The sequence below is a fragment of the Pelobates fuscus genome, chromosome 7 (assembly GCF_036172605.1).
Source record: "Pelobates fuscus isolate aPelFus1 chromosome 7, aPelFus1.pri, whole genome shotgun sequence".
NCBI classification, from domain to species: Eukaryota; Metazoa; Chordata; class Amphibia; order Anura; family Pelobatidae; genus Pelobates; species Pelobates fuscus.
Window position 1 is genome coordinate 18,262,440 of NC_086323.1, and position 20,872 is coordinate 18,283,311.

The 20,872-nt window shown below is 41.2% G+C and overlaps 1 protein-coding gene across 2 annotated transcripts in view; it reads left to right on the forward strand.

Moving 5' to 3' along the window:
- Positions 1 to 14,182, forward strand: part of MOB3C (MOB kinase activator 3C) — a 72,117-nt gene extending 57,935 nt beyond the window's left edge. For both annotated transcript variants that reach the window (XM_063427181.1, XM_063427182.1), the window contains exon 4: positions 13,579 to 14,182. In XM_063427181.1, coding sequence (XP_063283251.1) covers positions 13,579 to 13,608 — 30 coding nt within the window. In that variant the 3' untranslated portion in view covers positions 13,609 to 14,182. The remainder of the gene's footprint in view (positions 1 to 13,578) is intronic.
- Positions 14,183 to 20,872: the final 6,690 nt, after the last annotated feature.

Genomic DNA, 20,872 nt, shown 5'->3' on the forward strand with positions numbered 1-20,872 from the left:
GAGTCTCCCATTTATTTATACACACTCCTGGAGATGGTACGGCTAACGGATGGACCTCGGGTATTACGTGAGTACAGGTTTTGGTATATTCTGCACCATATAAAACAGAGGATTGCTTTCTGTTTTTGGATATCCAGACTATTGCGAACAACTGCGCAGACAACGTCTCCCTTATTTAGGTGTCAGGAGATACGGAGACCTTCATGGAGCAAACGGGCACTGCCCTGCTCGAATAACATGATTAAGGAAGGTCTATTGCCCGGTCTGAAGGTAAACCGTTCGCATGGATCACATGGCAAGCCCGGTAACCCCAGTTGTATTGAGTTCCCCGGTCATTAGGATCTTGGGATGAGATGGCAGGACTGCCCCATCTCCTCGGAACGCATACCTGGTGATCAGGGTTCGGAGATGGGGGTCCTCCGTCTATACTCGATTTATCCCTCACGGGAGCCGTTTTGTTCTGGATTCGCGCTAACCTACTTTTCAACTACTGTCATGGAGACCTACAAGACCTTATGGGGGTACCTGGTGTTCCCCGACTCCTACTCAGACATCTTTCACTCTTATACGAGGACATATCCAGATAGAAATCTGCACCCCGGTTGACACTTCCCATCACTTTGATTATTCCTGGGATTTGCTACTCCCAGATTAGTCGCCCACCGTTCCTCCACACGAGTTAAGTTCGGATCCCTGAATGGACGTCCTGTTGGAGTCTTTCCTCTACCGCGTCCGAGGATTACACAGTTCACTTGGAATATTGGAATCACTTAGGATACGGTTAGTTTGACCACACTCTTGCCTGCATTATCATTTATTCTCGGAGGAGACCTCTCACAGAGTAGGCCAGGAGGGAACGACAGATCCTACTCGGTTCTATTGTAGTTTGGTGGTGGACTTAGACGCATTCCTTGAGATTGAAGATCTGCCTGCAAGGCCTCATTGCCGGGTGTCCCTGGCACGATCGGTGGAGCAACCTTATACATCAAGAATTGAAACATGGTGGCAGTGTCTTATCGCGACCCTAAGTCCGCAAATGTCCTTCGACATTTTGTAACTGAAGGGAAATGGCTAATAGGTCAGTTTGCCAGATCATGGACCAGCTGGTAGGTATCAGGTCGCGACCCCACGTCCATTGGATCTGTCAGCAGAGGATGTTCTGTCCGTTTTTGGGGTACTTCATCAACTGGTATCTCCATCGGTCGGTGTACTATCATCTATCGCAGTTGGAAAGTCCATTTAGGATTGCTCGGGTAGCTCAGAGAATAGGTACCAGCGAAACAAACAGCGTTGGATTTGTTGACTGAGCGTTAAAACAGCAAATACGAAGCCTCCTGTCATGTTATAAAATTGTAGATTATGCTAGCTTTAGTGTACCTATAATCTTAATTTTATTAATGACAGGAGGCGAGTATTTCCCACCCATTCTTATCCCTCCCTTGTTCTACGTTAATAGTTTGGTTTAATCAGGTACGTATGCAACTCTGCTTGTTGTCTCTGCTACCTGTTGCCTGCTCTTATGTCTATTCTTTTATAAGTAGGGTTGGGATATCTACATATTAGGTGATTTTGGTTGCTACATTGGGTACCTACATGTTTATTCAGAGTACTTTTCATTGGATAATCAACCTCTTCGATTCTGTTTTTTATCTCGTTTCAGTTTACAGTCCATCATCGCTGTCTGGTTTGACACTTCTTCTCGGATGGTGGACATCGTTATATTCATCGTATCTAGGACTTCGTTTCTTCCCCATTATGTTTTCTGCCTTTTATCCTGTTTTGTCGCAGCTTGAAAGAGGAAATGATGCATGGGGAGGGGAGTTTTATAGTACCTAACTTTTTTCTGATTGGTTGTTTTTTCTGTGCTGCTGTGGAGTTCTAGTAAAGAGAGACTTAAGCAAATACTCGCCTCCTGTCATTAATAAAATTAAGATTATAGGTACACTAAAGCTAGCATAATCTACAATTTGCTTGCATAGGCCACCCAATGTGCCCCCTGAACATGCGGGCCCTGGTGCAGCTGCACTGGGAAATATACTTTGCAATAAAAGGTGCCATTACATTTCCCTACATCCTAGCCCAGCCAGAACACTGCAATTAAAGTTGACTAAACCCGCTGCTTCCCTGATATCGAATACCAGTAAACTGAATGTTCACGTGGATTAAGTCAGCATAGCGGCCGGGTCCTATATAGGCACACAATCGCTGACTCCTGGATGCACAGTAGAACGACCTCTCGAGGCAAGAAATTCAAAACATGGTTTCAAAACCCAACACTCCAAAGAGAAAAGTAAAAAGATGTACTGCAGTAAAAACGTGTTTATCATCTATAGATTTGTAAAGTGCTGCAGAATTTGTTGGCGCTTTAAAATAATAATAATCATTATCCAAACATTAAAAATATGTATGGCAAGTCCGTAAAAAATAAATAAATATACAGACTACGTATGAATGGGGGCGGTAAAGAAGGATAAAAAATGGAAAAGTTACCACATGACAAGAAAAGCAGGACGCGTTTCCTGTCTTAAACAGATACTTTGTCAACAGCTGGTAGTCTAAGATGTGGGAGGGATTTTTGTTTTGTTTTGTTTTTCCTTTCTTTATTACCCTCTTGATATGTCGAAGGCATCATATATGTCTCGAAATTGGGAAACCAGGGAACAAAGGTCTCAATTAAAAACTGTTGGGTAAGCTTACCAATTTATTTTATATTTTTAGATACATTTTTAAATGTTTTAATATTCAGCAATTTTTATTTTATTTTATTTTTTAATTATATTTTTTTATGCTGGAAAAAAAGGGTTTTACTGCAGAGTCCCTTTCATTGCTTTTCTCTTTGGGACCCATGTTTTGAATTCTAGATGGCCACCCAGCCACATGTTAATATGGTTTCCTTTTAGAACCCTGGTTTCTGAGTTAAATTTATCATGATGCTCAGTTAGTTTAAAAATGTACATGTATTTTGTTATTGCGCTCCCAATTACAACCCGGGCACACCAAGCTGACACAATATCTCCAAAAATGTTCATGAACTGCTGAACGCTCTTGGAGAAAGTCTCACTGTGCGTCTGACTTCCTCCACTATAGATTTATGCTGCACTCCTACACTCTGACTCTTTCCTCTGCAAAAGTAAATTACTTCAATACCCTCATAACCACACTCTCCCGCGAACCCAAATGACTATTTCACACTTTTAATGCTCCCCCTCCTTCTACCACCCTGTCCGCCTCAAACTTTGCAGCTCACTTCACTGAGAGGATTTCTACAATCAGGGAAGAGATCTCTAACCTCTCTCCCTCCCCTTCCAATACATCACCCAACCCCACTCCCTCTGCTGCTCTATGCTCATTCGCACCTACCACAACAGAAAAGGTTTCTGCTCTCCTCCCGTCCTCTCGCCCCACCACCTGTTCCCTCGATCCCATTCCCTCATATCTCATCTGCACTCTGTCTCCCTCTCCTGCTCTTCCTCTAACTAAAATTTTCAATCTCTCCCTTTCCTCCGGCACATTTCTTTCACCCTTCAAGCATGCAACCATAACTACAATTCTGAAGAAGCCCAACCTTGACCCCAATTTCCCATCCAACTACCGCCCTATATCGCTACTGCCATTTGCCTCCAAGATCCTTGAGAGAGTTGTGTATGCGAGATTGACAGACTTTCTCGAGTTTAACTCTCTCCTTGACCCACTTCAGTCTGGATTCCACACTCGTCATTCTGTTGAAACAGCTGTGACAAAAGTATCCAACTAGTTCATCGCTGCTAAATCTCACAGCCATTACTAATTCTCCTTGATCTTTCTGCTGCCTTTGACACTGTTGATCATCAACAGCTTCTTCTCATTCTCTGTAATCTCGGTCTATGGGTACTGCTCTCTCCTGGTGCTCATCCTACCTCTCCCAGTGCTTTTTTAGTGTTTCTTTCTCTGGCTCTGCTTCTTCTCCCCAACTCCTCTCTGTTGGTGTCCCTCAAGGTTCAGTCCTTGCTCCCCTACTGTTCTCCATCTATACTGCCTCCCTTGGTAAACTCATCAGCTCCTTTGGCTTCCAATATCATTTCTATGCAGATGACACGCAAATCTACCTGTTCTCTCCTGATCTCTCCCCGTCCCTCTTGACTAGTGTCTCTGACTGCCTCTCTGCTGTTTCTAACTGGATGGCTGCCCACTTCCTTAAACTAAACTTGACCAAAACTGAAATTCTGGTCTTTCCTCCCTCAAGTGTTGTTACTCCGACCTCTCCTTCAAGCCTCATGTTCACTCTATCGCCAAATCCTGTCATTTCCATCTCAAAAACATTGCGCGCATCCGCCCCTACTTAACGCCAGATGCGACTAAGGTGTTGGTCCATTCCACTGTACTTTCTCGCCTTGACTACTGTAATCCACTTGCGCCGTTACAGTCCATAATGAATGCGGCGGCGAGGCTCATCTTCCTGTCCGCCCGCACCTCCCATGCCTCACCCTTCTGTCAGTCCCTACATTGGCTTCCTATAAAATATAGAGCTCAATTTAAAATTCTGGTTCTTGCTTTCAAATGTCTACATAATGCTGCTCCCACCTATCTATCCTCCCTTATACACAACTATGTCCCGTCTAGGCCCTTACGATCTGCTGAAGACTTACGTCTATCTTCTGTCCGTACGCCACCACCACCTCTACTTCACAGGCTCGCTACCTAGGTGTTCTCTTTTGACTCTGACCTCTCCTTCACCCCTCATGTCCAGTCGATCGCCAAATCCTGCCGCTTCCATTTCAAAAACATCGCTCGCATCCGCCCTTGTTTAACACCAGACATGACTGCCGTTGTTCTTTCTCGCCTTGACTACTGCAATACCCTTCTCAGTGGTCTTATGTGTTCCCAGATTGCACCGCTGCAATCTATAATGAATGCGGCGGCAAGGCTAATTTTCCTGTTTGCCCGCACCTACCCCCCTCTGTCAGTCCCTACATTGGTTTCCTGTTGGATATATGGCTGAAGTTAAGATACTGGTGCTTGCTTACAAGTCCCTACATAATGCTGCTCCAACCTACCAATCCTCCCTAATACACAAATATAAAGACCTACGCCTATCCTCTGTCCGCATCAGATGCTCGCCTCTAACACTTCTCCAGGGCTGCACCTTTTCCAGGGAACTCCCTTCCCTTCTCCTTTAGACTTTCACCCTGTCTCCACTCCTTCAAAAAATATTTGAAAACACACTTATTCAGGAAAGCATATCAATTAAACTGTTAGCGGGTTTTCATTCCCCCTGCTGCTCCCCCCCATGACAATATCAGGTTCTCAGTGATGACTTTTCTAGCAACCTATTTCAGTACCCCTATGTAACGGATCGACGGGCACCCCGACTGGGTACCTTCGTTAAAGGATGCTCCTAGCGTTTCCTGAGGACTCCAAGCACTCTGGCTGTCATGATTCCGGGAACCAAACACGCTAACACACACACAGAACAGGTGCAGTACCGGACCTTAGAGTGGCCGGGCTAAGCACACAAAGAATAGTCAGGAGACAACCCGAGTAAGGAGAACCAGAAGACAGAATAACGAGAAACAAGCCGAAGTCAAAGGGTAGGAGAAAGTCACAAAGTCAGATAAGCAAGCCAGAGAGTACGTAACCAGAAACACAAGTTCAGTAGCAATACTAGCAAGCAAAGACCACAACAGGGCACTGAGAGACAGGAAAGGTAAGTATTTAAATCCGAGCTTAATTCTGATTGGATAACTTTCAATCAGAATTAACAATCACACGTGGGGGATATCTATACCCCCCACTGTGATTATTGTGCTGTAGATTTAACGCCGGGTCATGTGAGTGACCCCGGCGTTCAGATATAAGTGCCGGCTCCCAGCGTGCAGCGTTATACATGCTGCCGCTGGGAGGAGGAGAGGACGCCGCTCGCTGACAGGCAAGGGGAGAGGGAGCCCGGACACTGGCAGACACCACAATCACCGTATCGGAGAAGCATATGAATCCTCTCAAGCCTCTGAATGCTGTAGACAGTTGAATAGGAACCTTCCGAATAGGTTTGCACTCCTAGCAGTCAAACTGGAACAGCATACAATAAATCCTACCCCAATAATGAGACGACACTTCACTTTGAGTGTTAAGCAGGAACTCAAGTGCTAGCACACCCAGCCTGGTTTTTATTACGGTCTTGCACACATAGGACCGCCCACAGGGGAGGTATAAAATAGCCAATAACATAACAGTTGCAACCCACAGATTCCCTCCCCTCAGATAACCAGTTAACATAATTATCATGTACATATTTTTACCTGAGTTTTGGATGTACCTGAGTTTTGGGGTACATCCATAAATCCAATATCCCCAGATAGCCCTAGTCTGGGGGAACAACATATGTAAAAATTAGCCCATTCGAATAAAGGGTTCGGGAGTTATGGGACTTTAAAGTTTTGACCGACCGCACCGGCAAAGTAACCGAAAATAGTTCCATGAGGTTTGGCCTTGCGGTCGGTCCCAGATCGTGCGTTAAAAGTCCCGAACGGATTGCCATCCAGAGTTATACCGAAGTCCGGATGAATCCCCATATGTACATTAGTCTTTCTACCGAACGGCGGCTCGTTCGGTAGTTGTGGCACGAATTTGTGGAGGTCTGGAGGTCTCAGCAGTGTTTGCCTACTCGAGCGTCCGATTTTAGTTCCAGACACTCGACGGCAAAACACCACTGTTCGGGAATAAAATGGCCGCGAACACGTGTCGAAGTCCTGAAATGGCGGCCACTTTGATGACTTCGGCAACTTCGACTGCTTCGACTGTGTCCGAAGTGCCATATAAAAAGTACCAATCTTTCCCCAAAGTATTTAAAGGGCTAGGAACAGTATTATACAATCCATTATGCCCAAATACAGTTCTTAAAGGGTCAGTACATTATAATAGCAGTCCATAAGCCCCAACTCAGTCCCTTAAAGGGCAATGTCTCCCAGGGGCCATAATCACTGGGCAGGAGGCGAGCAAGCAGTCCCCTCCAGTAAACTGGGGCAGACTCTGGTGCAGGGCCAGTCCGCTACACCCTACTTATACCCTTTGTGTCACTATACCCCACTCCCTCTATCATGTAAGCTCACTGAGCAGGGCCCTCAATCCCTCTGTTACTGTGTCACTATACCCAACTCCCTCTAGCATGTAAACTCACTGAGCAGGGCCCTCAATCCCTCTGTTACTGTGTCACTATACCCCACTCCCTCTAGCATGTAACCTCACTGAGCAGGGCTCTCAATCCCTCTGTTACTGTGTCACTATACCCCACTCCCTCTAACATGTAAACTCACTGAGCAGGGCTCTCAGTCCCTCTGTTACTGTGTCACTATACCCCACTCCCTCTAACATGTAAACTAACTGAGCAGGGCCCTCAATCCCTCTGTTACTGTGTCACTATACCCCACTCCCTCTAGCATGTAAACTCACTGAGCAGGGCCCTCAATCCCTCTGTTACGGTTTCACTATACCCCACTCCATCTAGCATGTAAACTAACTGAGCAGGGCCCTCAATCCCTCTGTTACTGTGTCACTATACCCCACTCCCTCTAACATGTAAACTCACTGAGCAGGGCCCTCAATCCCTCTGTTACTGTGTCACTATACCCCACTCCCTCTAACATGTAAACTCATTGAGCAGGGCCCTCAATCCCTCTGTTACTGTCGCTATACCCCACTCCCTCTAGCATGTAAACTCACGGAGCAGGGCCTCAATCCCTCTGTTCCTGTAGGTCCATTTGTCTGGTTACAATTAAGTGTCTGTCAGTCCACCCATTGTACAGCGCTACAGATTTTGCTGGCACTATATAAATAATAATAATAATTGTGGCATTATCAATTTTTTTTTCCATTTATTTATTTATTTTCCTTGTGCTGCTGCTTTTGTACGTACCTCCCGTTGTGTTTATCTCGATATGCTAAGTGCATTTTTACAATGTTGCAGATCTGGATCCATATGGGTGGCTTGTAAGCAGCTATTCTTGGAAAACATACTTTGGCAAGCACACGCAGGCACCATCCAGTGTCCATTCTGCTATTGGCTTGTTTATCATAGATCATGCGATAACGCTGCATAACTCACACATGTATCTACAGGGCTCCCTGGAAGGATTACATCATTAAGCTGCTATCAATAACAACCAAAGTCATAGGATGATTAATACTTTCATATGCGTGAAAGTGTTTATTTAGAGACACAAATGCACATGTGATAAATGCACGTAATGTCCTTGTCATTAACTAAATCCCTAACGCTCAGAGCCACAATGTCACACGTACAGCTTTAGAGGAAAAAGAAGCAGAAAAAATATCTTAAATGTCCTAGTTTAGTATTCTAAGCAAATCGACATAACTTCTTTACTTACATACAGGATAAGGTATGCCACAAAAAAAAACAAGAGATACAAACCGATACATAGTTTATCCCACCTATGGCAGCTTTCAGCATGTTATGCACTATTTAGGGGACTACTTCTATAAAAGAACATCTGTTTCGGTTAAATTCTTATCCAGGCATGCCTATGTGTAACTTTGTGAGAACGCGTAAGAAGTTGCCAATGATATACGGCAGGTTGCTTCCACACTGTCATTCTCTGAAGTTCTGCCTGTGCATAACACTCAGAATGACAGGCGGATGCGCATTAGGGACTTTAACTTGTGGCTTGGTGAATGGTGTCGGGAGCAAGGATTTGGCTTTATTTCTCATGGTAGCTCTGTTTGGAATGGAAATAAACTGTACAAAAAAGATGGTTTGCATCTTTCTCAAAAGGGAACAAATATTCTCAGTGAGCAGTTCAGAGGTTTTGCTAGGATGTATTTTAACTAGGAGGGGGGGGGGGGGGCAAAAGGGTGATAAAACATCAATCCAATTGTCCCCCAAAACAAGGACAGAAGGCGCCTGTAGCAAGTGTGTTAAAAAATGATAAGCTTAGAGTCATGTCTACAAATGCTCGCAGTTTAGGGAATAAGATCCATGAACTTGTGGCAATAATGGCAACTGATAGTGTAGATTTAGTCGCTGTTACTGAGACATAGTATAATGAAAAAAATGACTGGGACATAGCAATACCAGGGTACTCTTTATATAGAAAAGACAGGGAAGGCAGGAAAGGGGGAGGGTGGCCTTGTATGTGAAGGATAGCATAAAATCTAGCCTAATGAAAGTTAGTGAGGTGAACATAGAGTCCGTTTGGGTTACGTTAGAATTTGGTAATCACACAGTAATTCGTGTAGATGTGATTTATAGGCCTCCAGGACAAATTGAAGAGTTAGATAATCTACTAGTTGAAGAAATAGCTAAAATGACAATGAAGGGGGAAGTTATCACCATGGGTGACTTTAATGTTCCTGATGTGAATTGGAAAACAAAAATCGCTACTTGTGCCAGGAGCACATATTATAAACTCCCTACTGGGATTGTCTCTAAAACAAGTCGTTGAGGAGCCAACTCGTAAAGAGGCCATACTAGATTTAGTGTTAACAAATGGAGATTTGGTATCAGATATTACTGTAGGTGAAAGTTTAGGATCCAGTGATCATCAGTCAGTGTGGTTTAATATAAGAACAGTGACTGAGTCACACCACACAAAAACAAAAGTTTTAGACTTTAGAAAAACAGACTTTTCTAAAATTAGAATGTGTAAAGGAGTCATTATCAGACTGGAGCAACTTAAATCGAGTCCAAAATAAATGGTATTATTTAAAAGCTGCACTACTGAAGGCAACAGAAAATTGCATTAGGCTTGTCAGTAAAAGCAAAAAATTCAAGAAACCACAGATGTGGCCAAAATAGTAAAAAACAAAAAGTTAGCATTTAGTAATTATAAAAAACCCAGAGTGAGGAAGACAGAATGACCTATAAGATTAGGCAGAAAGAGGCTAAGCAAGTTATAAGAGCTTCCAAATCACACACAGAAGAGAAAATAGCACAGTCAGTAAAAAAGGGGGACAACTTTTTTTAGATGCATAAATGAGAAAAGAAAAGTAAAACAAGGATTAGTTAGATTAAAAACAAAAGAAGGAAGGTATGTAGATGAGGATAAAGGTCTAGCTGACTGCCTCAATGAATATTTTATTATCCCGTTAAGAAAAAGGATAAATGAGTCATTTATTACACGTGAGTTTACAGAGGAAGAGGTTCTATTTCAACTGTCAAAAGTAAAGACAAATAAATCAATGGGACCTGATGGAATACACCCAAAGATATTAAAATAGCTTAGTGGTGTACTAGCAAAACCATTAACAGATTTATTTAGCCAATCATTGTTAACAGGAGTAGTCCCAGAAGATTGGAAGTTAGCGAATGTTGTGCCCATTCACAAGAAAGGTAATAGGGAGGAGTCGGGCAACTATAGGCCAGTAAGCCTTACTTCAGTAGTGGGGAAAGTGATGGAAACCATGTTAAAGGATAGGATTGTTGAACATCTAAAAACACATGGATTTCAAGATCAGAGATAACATGGGTTTACTTCAGGGAGATCATGCCAAACTAATCTTATTGATTTTTTTGATTGGGTAACTAAAATTATAGATCAGGGTGGTGCAGTAGACATTGCTTACCTAGATTTCAGTAAGGCTTTTGACACTGTTGCACATAGAAGGCTTATCAATAAACTGCAATATTTAAGTTTGGATTACAATATTGTTGAATGGGTAAGGCAGTGGCTGAGTGACGGGCAACAGAGGGTTGTAGTCAATGGAGTATATTCGAAGCTTGGGCTTGTCACCAGTGGGGTACCTCAGGGATCTGTACTTGGACCCATTCTCTTTAATATTTTTATTAGTGATATTGCAGAAGGTCTTGATAGTAAGGTGTGTCTTTTTGCGGATGATACTAAGATATGTAACAGGGTTGATGTTCCAGGAGGGATAAGCCAAATGGCAAGTGATTTAGGTAAACTAGAAAAATGGTCAGAGTTGTGGCAACTGATATTTAATGTGGATAAGTGCAAGATAATGTATCTTGGACGTAAATACCCAAGGGCAGAGTACAGAATATTTGATAGTCCTAACCTCAACATCTGAGGAAAGGGATTTAGGGGTGATTATTTCTGATGACTTAAAGGTAGGTAGACAATGTAATAGAGCAGCAGGAAATGCTAGCAGAATGCTTGGTTGTATAGGGAGAGGTATTAGCAGTAGAAAGAGGGAAGTGCTCATGCCATTGTACAGAACACTGGTGAGACCTCACTTGGAGTACTGTACACAGTACTGGAGACCATATCTTCAGAAGGATATTGATACCTTAGAGAGAGTTCAAAGAAGGGCTACTAAACTGGTTCATGGATTGCAGGATAAAACTTACCAGGAAAGGTTAAAGGATCTTAACATGTATAGCTTGGAGGAAAGACGAGACAGGGGGGATATGATAGAAACATTTAAATACATAAAGGGAATCAACACAGTAAAGGAGGAGACTATATTTAAAAGCAGAAAAACTACCACAACAAGAGGACATAGTCTTAAATTAGAGGGACAAAGGTTTAAAAATAATATCAGGAAGTATTACTTTACTGAGAGGGTAGTGGATGCATGGAATAGCCTTCTAGCTGAAGTGGAGAAATTACTGAGTATTTATACACGATAAAACCCAGTGTAAGGTGGAGCGCTATAAAATAAATAAACTTACCCCCCCTGGGGTTTTTCAGTATAGCATGGGTCTGAGCCTAAATAGGACAGGCTCAGATCTCTCGAGCAGACGTGTCCTTAAGGAGACACGAACCCTTCAGATGCTGATTTTCTAAACTTTCTTTCTGTGGGGTATAATAAAAAACCGAGATCTGGTGCAGTATGTTTCAGGTACCAGTGTGTGCAGATAGATAAAATATAACTGCTCACCTTTCATAGAGCCTCAGACTTGGCTCTAAGTGTTTCAGCAAATGTGTCTATAAGGGGACACATACCCTTCTTTTGTTGGAGCGGGAACTGCAGAGTATAGACTAAATCAGAAGCTCAGGTGGACATATAATGAGTAATAACAATATATTTATTGGTAAAAGTACTTGTGTGAATAACACTATAAAAACAATAAAAAATATAAGTATATATAAAAGAATATAATGTCCAAACTTCTGAGGTGGTCCGAGACGCGTTTCGCCTGGTCGGCTTTCTCAATCGGTGTCTTGTTCTCTTGGTTCCCTGTCTTCTTTTAAATGTTGTTTTCGAGTCCCATTGGTTGATGGTTTCGCGCCCTCCGGTTCCGGTTCAGCTGTGGTCTTGATTGTTTTACTTTCATTCCGGTTTCGTCGACCGGAAATGACGTTGCGCTGGTTTTCGTCGACCGGAAGTGACGTATCGCTCATGTAAAGTCCCATTTCCTGGTAAGTCCATTGTCGCCATTTTGATTACTGGCAGCGATCTAGTAGGCCAGTAATACTCCCATAGGGATATAGTGCAGGAGAGATAAGGGCAAAATAGAAACTAGTTAAGTCCAGGTCTCACACAGGTTAAGTATATCCAAGTGCTTCAAAAAAGTCTTAGAGATGAAATTTGTTCTTAGGCATACAGATGCATATATGTTTATACATATCCTTTAAATTATGATAGTTCTTCTGTATATATAAAGTGCATAAGGTATTCTGAATTCTATATATTGCAACAATATTTCAAATAAAACCGTAGTGGGTGAGTCATAAAAATTAAAAATATGTATAAAAATCTGACACCTTCATGCTTTTAGTGCAAATGGAGATTAAAAATACATATGAAGAAAGAAATCTCTACCATATGTAGAGGCAGTGATAAAAGTGCATAAAAAGCTTATAGGAAGTGGCAAACATAAAAAGCTTATAGGAAGTGGCAAACATAAAAAGCTTATAGGAAGTGGCAAACTCTACCTTCTAGCTGAAGTGGTAGAGGTTAACACAGTAAAGGAGTTTAGGCATAAGGCTATCCTAATTATAAGATAAGGCCAGGGACTAATGAAAGTATTTAGAAAACTGGGCAGACTAGATGGGCCGAATGGTTCTTATCCGCCGTCACATTCTATGTTTCTATGTTTCTGGTGGTTGAGGATAAAAGTATGATATTTAAATAATTCCATGATTAAAGAAAAGGTCATGTTGCACTCTGTGCATCAGATATGTTTATATTGTCCCTTATATTTATTTCCCTAAATATTCTTACAGAAGAGAACATGCAAGGGGGGCAGGGAGGGGGGACTGATAGGCTTGCTAGAACCATTGACATTAAGTTGAAAGCAGTGTTTTCATGAAAGAGAGAATTACTAGAGATTGGGTGTGGAATATTTATACAGAGAATGCCGAAACCTGAATAAATATTGCTCTTACACAAAGCGTAGAAGGTACCCGACATCAATAGCCTGGTAGTGGGTGACGTAAAGGCTTATACTGGAACTTATAATTCATAGATTATTCATAAAGTTGTCCTGAATAAAACAGGTAGAATAAGTCCGGAAATAGTTTTTGTTACTAGGTAGGAAGATGTGGGTGTGTGCATGCGTGTGATTTATTAGACAAACAAACCTGCTGAAACTTGAGTGAAGAATTAAAAAAAATCTACCCGCTCTTTATTTTTTATTTTTTTTAAATGTATTTATTGACTTTGGTCTTTCTTCATTTTTAGAAGGAAATGACAGAGAGAATTTGCCACTGACCTATTGATCGGCGCTAATTTTACCACTTGGAGGACAATACTCCGATATCATGCCGAACAATTACTGCGAAATTGGAATCTTCCAAGAGCCCTTCCAGTCAATGTGAATTCCTAAATTTCAAGCAAGAACCAAAATCTGTGCCTAGTCCTCGATTCACAAGTGCATCCAACAACAGCGGGGAAAAAGGAGAACTATGTTTATATATTTATTCAAAAAAATGTCTTAAAAAAACGTGGTGGTCATGTTCCTTTTCTGGGAATAGGAGACTTGGAATGTCCAAAGTGAATGTTTTTTGGTGACTACCGAAGTCATGGGATGATGGACAATGTACTCTAAAACCGCTTTGATTATGTGCCTTAAAACTTTGTAAGAATCTACTACGATGACGGACATCCCTAGCGAAGCCTTAGAATTGTCTCTTGTTTACTTGTGTCTTTACAGAGGTGAAAAATGTGTAAATCTTAAAGTGTAAATAAACTTTCCCAACATACTTTAAATTCCTGAAAAATATGGCATTTCAAACAAGCTGAAAATTATGGACCAATTTACTAGGATAAAAACTGAACAGCTGAACTGTCTTTGATGCTTTTTATTTCATGATATCTGGACCAGTTTTAACTCCAAAAGCAGTATTTAGAGGTAAAACGGCCCTAGAACGCATCTCACTGGTTAGAGTTAATTGTGAGTTAATGAGCCAATTATCTATGTCTGTCTGTTTTTGTAAAATTGTTTTCATATGTTATTTTACAGGAACACTGAATTTGTTACAATTAACCTGAAAACATAATATTTAGTACATGTTTTCACACAAGAAACAGAAGTTACTGTTTGTCTTCGTGTTTTTTATTTATTTATTTTTTTATTACCCTGTCCAGCCTTTCTATTGTTGGTGAACAAGGGAAAGTGACCTCCTCTAAGCAGTGCGAATCAGGCTGCTGCCACGGATCCAAACAGTTAGACTGACCAACTGCTGTCTGTAGAATACTCAGGAAATACATTAGGGGTTTATACATTACACAAAAAATTGTGGGAACTTAAAAGGATATTGCAAATTGTACGTTGCAAGACTTTGTCCACTTTAAATATTCTCGCCTAAAATGTACAATTCTTTGTTGATCCTGTTCATATCTTCGTTTAGTGAAGAGTCCTAAGCAGAGTTTAATCGATTCCTAAAATCTTAAAAGAATACTATAGGGCTTATCAAAAACTGCAATAATTCGCTTTCCAGGGTTAAAGGGACACTCCAGGCAGCCCTTTTTACTCACCTGGTTCCAGCGCCGGGAGCCTCGTGAAGCCGCGCCCCCTATTTCGTCAAAATGGCGAAATAGGTGGGCGCGAGCAGGGAGCAATCAGACGCTTCCATTTGGAAGCGTCATTGCTCCCTTGTGTGCATGCGCAGCTTCACCGCACATGCACACATACTTCATAGGGCGGCATTCATGAAGTCCTGAGCGTACTACCGCGCATGCACGTGGTGTGCGTGGCCGCGAGCTGAGGTGACTAAAAGCTCAGCTCGCAGTGTGTGCCTCGGCTGACAGGCAGGAGAGAGAAGGCGCGCACACAGTGCCTTCGCTCTCCTGCACACGTCAGACGTATTTTAATACGTCCGACGTGTACATGGCCTTTTTAGGGCCATACATGATAGGAAGTCCCTCTAGTGGCCATCTGAGTGACGGCCACTGGAGGTAATCCTATCAATGTAAACACTGTATTCTCTGTGAAAATACAGTGTTTACATTAGATTGCCTGTTGGGAGCTATAGATCTCACCTGAACAAATACATTAAGCTGTAGTTGTTCAGGTGACTATAGTGTCCCTTTAAGAGACCTGGTACACTGCACCCAGATCACTTCAATAAGCTGAAGTGGTGTGGGTGGCTATAGCCTGCCTTTAAATAAACACTATAGAGTAAGGAACACCTATGTATTCCTGACCCTATAGTGTTAAAAACACCATCTAGCCCCCCTGGCCTCATCTCTGCCCCCCTAGATATAGTAAAATATAACTTTAATTCTAGTCTGCTGCTGCTGGCTCTGCACCTGATCTGCTGTTTGGCTGACATCATCAGAAGTGAACTCAGCCAATCACAATGCTTTCCCATAGGATTGGCAGAGATTGTCAAGGAAGCAGATCAGGGCAGAGCCAGCACAAGGCAAACAGCTCTGGCCAGTCAGCATCTCCTCGTAGAGATGCATTGAATCAATTAATCTCTGAGGAAAGTTCAGTGTCTGCATGCAGAGGGTGGAGACACTAAATGTCAGTCCCACTGTGCAGCACTGCCCCAGGAAGCATCTCTCGCAGCCATCTGAGGAGTTGTCAGTGGAGGCTGTAATGTAAACATGTAGTTGTAGTTGCTCTGGTGACAATAGTATCCTTTTAATGTCTTTGAAAGTACATAGGTATGGCCATTATAGCCTTGCAGGGCAGAATATGTTATAGGAACCTGTATTCCTAACATTATAGTGCCCCTATCCCTTTCCTATCTTTCTTCTAAATGTAACAAAATAAAGCATTGTATTCCCTTTTTCCAGTGCTGAGACTCCCTCGGTGCTGCTTGCCTTTTTGCTTCCTGCGACATCATAGAGAATGCATGGTCTTCTCTGGTGTCCAATCCAATGCTTCTCTTGGAGAAGCATTGGCGACCTGATGTGCATGCATCTAAAGTTTCAGAGGAAAGAATTGAATGTTGTGCTTTCCTAGAACTTTGACTCTAGGTTGTCATGTGACTGACTTTGACTCTGTCAGTGCAATGGAAGCACCTCTAGTGGCTGTAAAGAAGACCATCAAAAGGTGGATTTATCCTGCAATGTAAACATTGTTTTTTTTGTTTTTTTCGAGACTGCAATTTGCAATGTTTTACATTGCAGGGTTAAACTGACAGAATCACTGCAACTACAGTGGTCCCTTAATATTCACCATCGTTCCTTTTTAAAATAACCAACCAAGGTTTACTACACTGCTCGAACAAGCCTCTTTTCTGTAGGTTAATACCGCCTAACAATTTCTAGTCTTTTGCAGGCTGATAATGATTAGTAAAAATAAAAGAAAGGGTGCGCCTTTAATACAGAAGAATATGTATAAAAATAGTTACAAATAAAGTCCAGAATAATAGTCCACAGTGAGAGAGGTTCTTGTAGGACAACGGTATTTTCGTCTCAGGTGTAGGTTGAATTTTTCAGTGTGCTATATGGAGAGAAGAACAGAAAAAGAATCCAATGGTACAGTGCGTAGATACAAATGGATAAATGAGAGTATATAATTATTACTCACAATTTCCAGAGCTAAAATCCAGCTCTGGTATGAAATGCGTGAAGTGGAATGATCCCCACTCAAGGATATATGGAGTAACAGTGATCAATATGTTGAGCAGGCTTATACTGCTCGGTGTATGACGTTTAGGTGGTATAATCCCCACCTAAGGATTCTTTTGGCGTGTTCTTATGAGATGGTAAAATCAAAAAAGTCAGGTTAAAAATAGAATAGATAACTAAAAAAGGAAAATGGCAACTAAAGTATTTAGGGCCAAAATTCCTTTATTGTAACAATAATAAAATTATATAAAACAATCTCTAAACGCGTTTCGCCAACAATAGGCTTCTTCAAGTAGAGTATAATAAAAGGACATGAACCTGACTAACAGTGCTTTATATAAGAGACCATAATTGTATTGAAATTTCAAATTTCCCGCCAAAATGACATCATCTTAATCTTAGTTTTTGACCACATAACAAAATAGAGTGGCATTGATAAGAATAATAAACAGACATATTTACAAGTTAAAAATGTACATAGATTTGAAAAACGAGGTGTTAAAATGGTGTAAATTGATATTGGAAAAAGGTCACGTGACGCGCGGCTAAAATTACCTCTCCCACTGTGGACTATTATTCTGGACTTTATTTGTAACTATTTTTATGCTTATTTTTTATACATATTCTTCTGTATTAAAGGTATTTATTTTTATTGTTCTATTTTAACTATTTATAAGGGTTTGGAGGGTATTCCCTTGTTTATAGTTGTGCTGCCCATTATATATATTTTCATATTTTTGGCACTTTACTGCTGATCCAATTTTGACTTTTTTTCTATTCCCACTGATGATGATTAGATTTGTAGTATAACCTCACGCACTAGGATTTTCACTAAATTGTGAATTATGTAAAATTCAAAGTGAATTTTTAAATATTAATTACTTGAGTGGAATCTGCTAGCTTAGATAATATAGTTAGTCTACATTATATCAAGTATGCAAATTCTTTAAAATAATTAAAGTACCGGTATATGAATCCAGCTATTTTGGTCCAAACTATTATATTCACTTTGAATTCCCAACATATCACACTTTGGTGAATAACTCTATCAATGGACTGCGTGTCAGGTAAATCTCTTTGGCTGTTTTAAAGGCTTGCAAACTTGGTGGAAAATTAAGTGACACAATTTAGGTAAGAATTTTATATTTCACTTCGATATGCTCTTTAGCTGTATTAGCCTTAAAGGAAAACTATAGGTTCAGGAACACAAACCTGTATTCCTGACACCATAGTGTTAAAATCACCATCTAGCCCCCTTTACCTCCCTTGCCTCCCTAAATATAGTAAAATCTTGTATTCAAGTTTGTAGCTGCTGGCTCTGCCTTTGACCTGCTTGCTGTCTGCTGACATCATCAGAAGTGGTGGTCTCAACCAATCTCAATGCTTCTCGATAGGATTGGCTGAGACTGTCAAGGAGGCAGATCAGGGGCAGAGCCAGCACAAGTCTAACGCCACCCTGGCCATTCAGCATCACCTCATAGAGATACCTTGAATCAATGCATCTCTATGAGGAAAGTTCAGTGTCTGCATGTAGAGGGTGGAGAAACTGAATGTTGTGATGCACACTAGGCAGGACTGCCCCAGGAAGCACCTCTAGCAGACATCTGAGGAGTGGCCAGTGGAGTTATCACTAGGCTGTAATGTAAACACTGCATTTTCTCTGAAATGAGTGTTAACTGCAAAAAGCCTGAAGGGAATAATTCTACTCACCAGAATAAATGCAATAAGCTGTAGTTCTTCTGGTGACTATAGTGTCCCTTTAAATTTTAAAATTACTTAGAATTCTTGACAGTTAAAACCTGGTTTGATTACCTCAAAAGCTGCAGGGTTTCCCTTTTTAGCTATAATAATAATAAAATACTACTGCTGTTAATTTCAAGACTTGAATCTTTGCAAAAGCAAGCAATTCGCCTACACCTCCCAGAAACCCTTTGGTGTGTCTGCAAAGCACTACTTATAAGATAAGCAAATAGTGCTATAGAAAGCTAAGTGGGCATCATCACTTTACTGCTGGGGATTTGAAACAACACTTTTTTTTTCCTTTTCCTTTTTATTTTGGAATATTGCTGTTTTTTACTTTTTTTTTTAATGTGTTACGCATTGAAATCTAATGATCTGTATCCTTGACAAGTTTTTTGTTTTTTATTTAAATGCTCATAACCCTCCTTTTCCCCTCACCCTCCTCTGTGACGCTTCCCTGAAGGTCCTGCTGGGATTAATCTGTGGTTTACCTCTGGTCTTAGAATTTTTTGATTTCTTGGTGAAAGTATATCAAAACCTGCTTCTGCAGACACAACCTATCGGTTCACAGAGCTGCTCCGGATGAAACGGCTTTAATTGCTTTCTTCGCAATTAATTAAGAATAACAGAGCTGTGTTTTTGTTCATCTTCGGTTTTGTTCTTTTTAATTAATACAGAAAATATTTATTTTATAGCAATAATGTGTACATAAAAATGAATGATTATATGGGGGGTGCCAGGAGGCACTGGCTTTAAAAAACAAACAAAACAAAGCACACCAACAAAGCAATTTTTTGGATCAATTTGAGGGGGATAATAGTGATATCAAACAGACTGTGTGAGCAGGAACCGTCAGGAGGCAGGTGCTGTCGTTTCTAAAAGTGTGGTCTTAATTAGTGGAACAATCTAGTTTGTGCAGTATAAATGTACTTTAATTTTTCATAGAAGTGGGGGGGGGGGACAAAAAATAAAACAGAGGATGGAATGATATAAACATGTAAAGTTCGAGCAGGAATGGCAGTGCCTATATTACCCATTCCAGGGGTACTCTAAGCAATGTAACCACTACAACTTAATGTAACAGTTATTCTGGTAAGAGTCTACTGGCACCAGCACCTGGATTTTGTCCAACTAGGACTGGTTTGACAAAACCATTGACTCTCCCTTCTAAAGACATCTGCCATCTCCAATCAACCTGCTAATGTGGCAGTATAAAGTGTGTTTGTCTTTGCTTACCCACACCCATTGCCCTCATCATGCCATTGTCATCCAGCTTAGATGACATTGATGTTGATAATGCAAAAGTGTAAAGGTTGTAGGGGGATCTCTGAAGGTGAGAAGGAGACCTGGTGTTTGTCAAGCTCAATGAAACCAAAGTGAGGGAACCTTGGCTTAGATGCTTGGCAATACACACACTACACCAAGATGCAGTGGTTATGGTACTTAATTTAACTCATTGACGATGAAATACGAGAGAGTATCAGCCTGAAAGGAAAAGATCGAATTGCCCTTAATATACCAATATATATATATAGTCACTTAAACATTACAGCCTGAGGAAATTATAATAAACCTCTAGGATAAGTTGGGCAGTTTAACTCGGTAACATTGTCTCAACATTTAACAAATCACTATATCTGTAAATTCTGTAATTTGTCAATGTATTGTCCTCCGTGGGGAACAATCTATTGCCATATTTTCAGAATGTGCCAAATTACATTTGGAGTTTCGTGCAAAGACACCTCTCCTTCAGGTGCCATGCTGCCCGTACGTTGGCCCTGGGATAGAAAATGGAAAGGTATCATTTACCTGTAGCTTTTCCTCTGTGGTACCATCATAATAATTTTCATTTCTTCAGATCCCCTGCAAATGAAGCTACCAGGAGCCACATCATGTTGTGCTCCAGTTACTGTACAAAAGAGCAATCACATATCCTACCACATACCACACGGGTAACAAAGAGCGGGTCCATGTTCACTAATCCTGTCATCATGCACAAGAGTCTGGCATTCTGAAAATGTTCTTAGAGCCACTTACAGCCACATATTGTACATGGACACGGAAGCGGTGCGTCTTACCAAAGGGGATTTAGAGATGGCCACCACCAAAGAGACTGGGTAAGCACCAAAAATAACTTATTTATATGTGTGCATTACAAAACAATACACAAATGGGTTATAACACGTGCGATATTTAATTTCCAGTAAAAGGA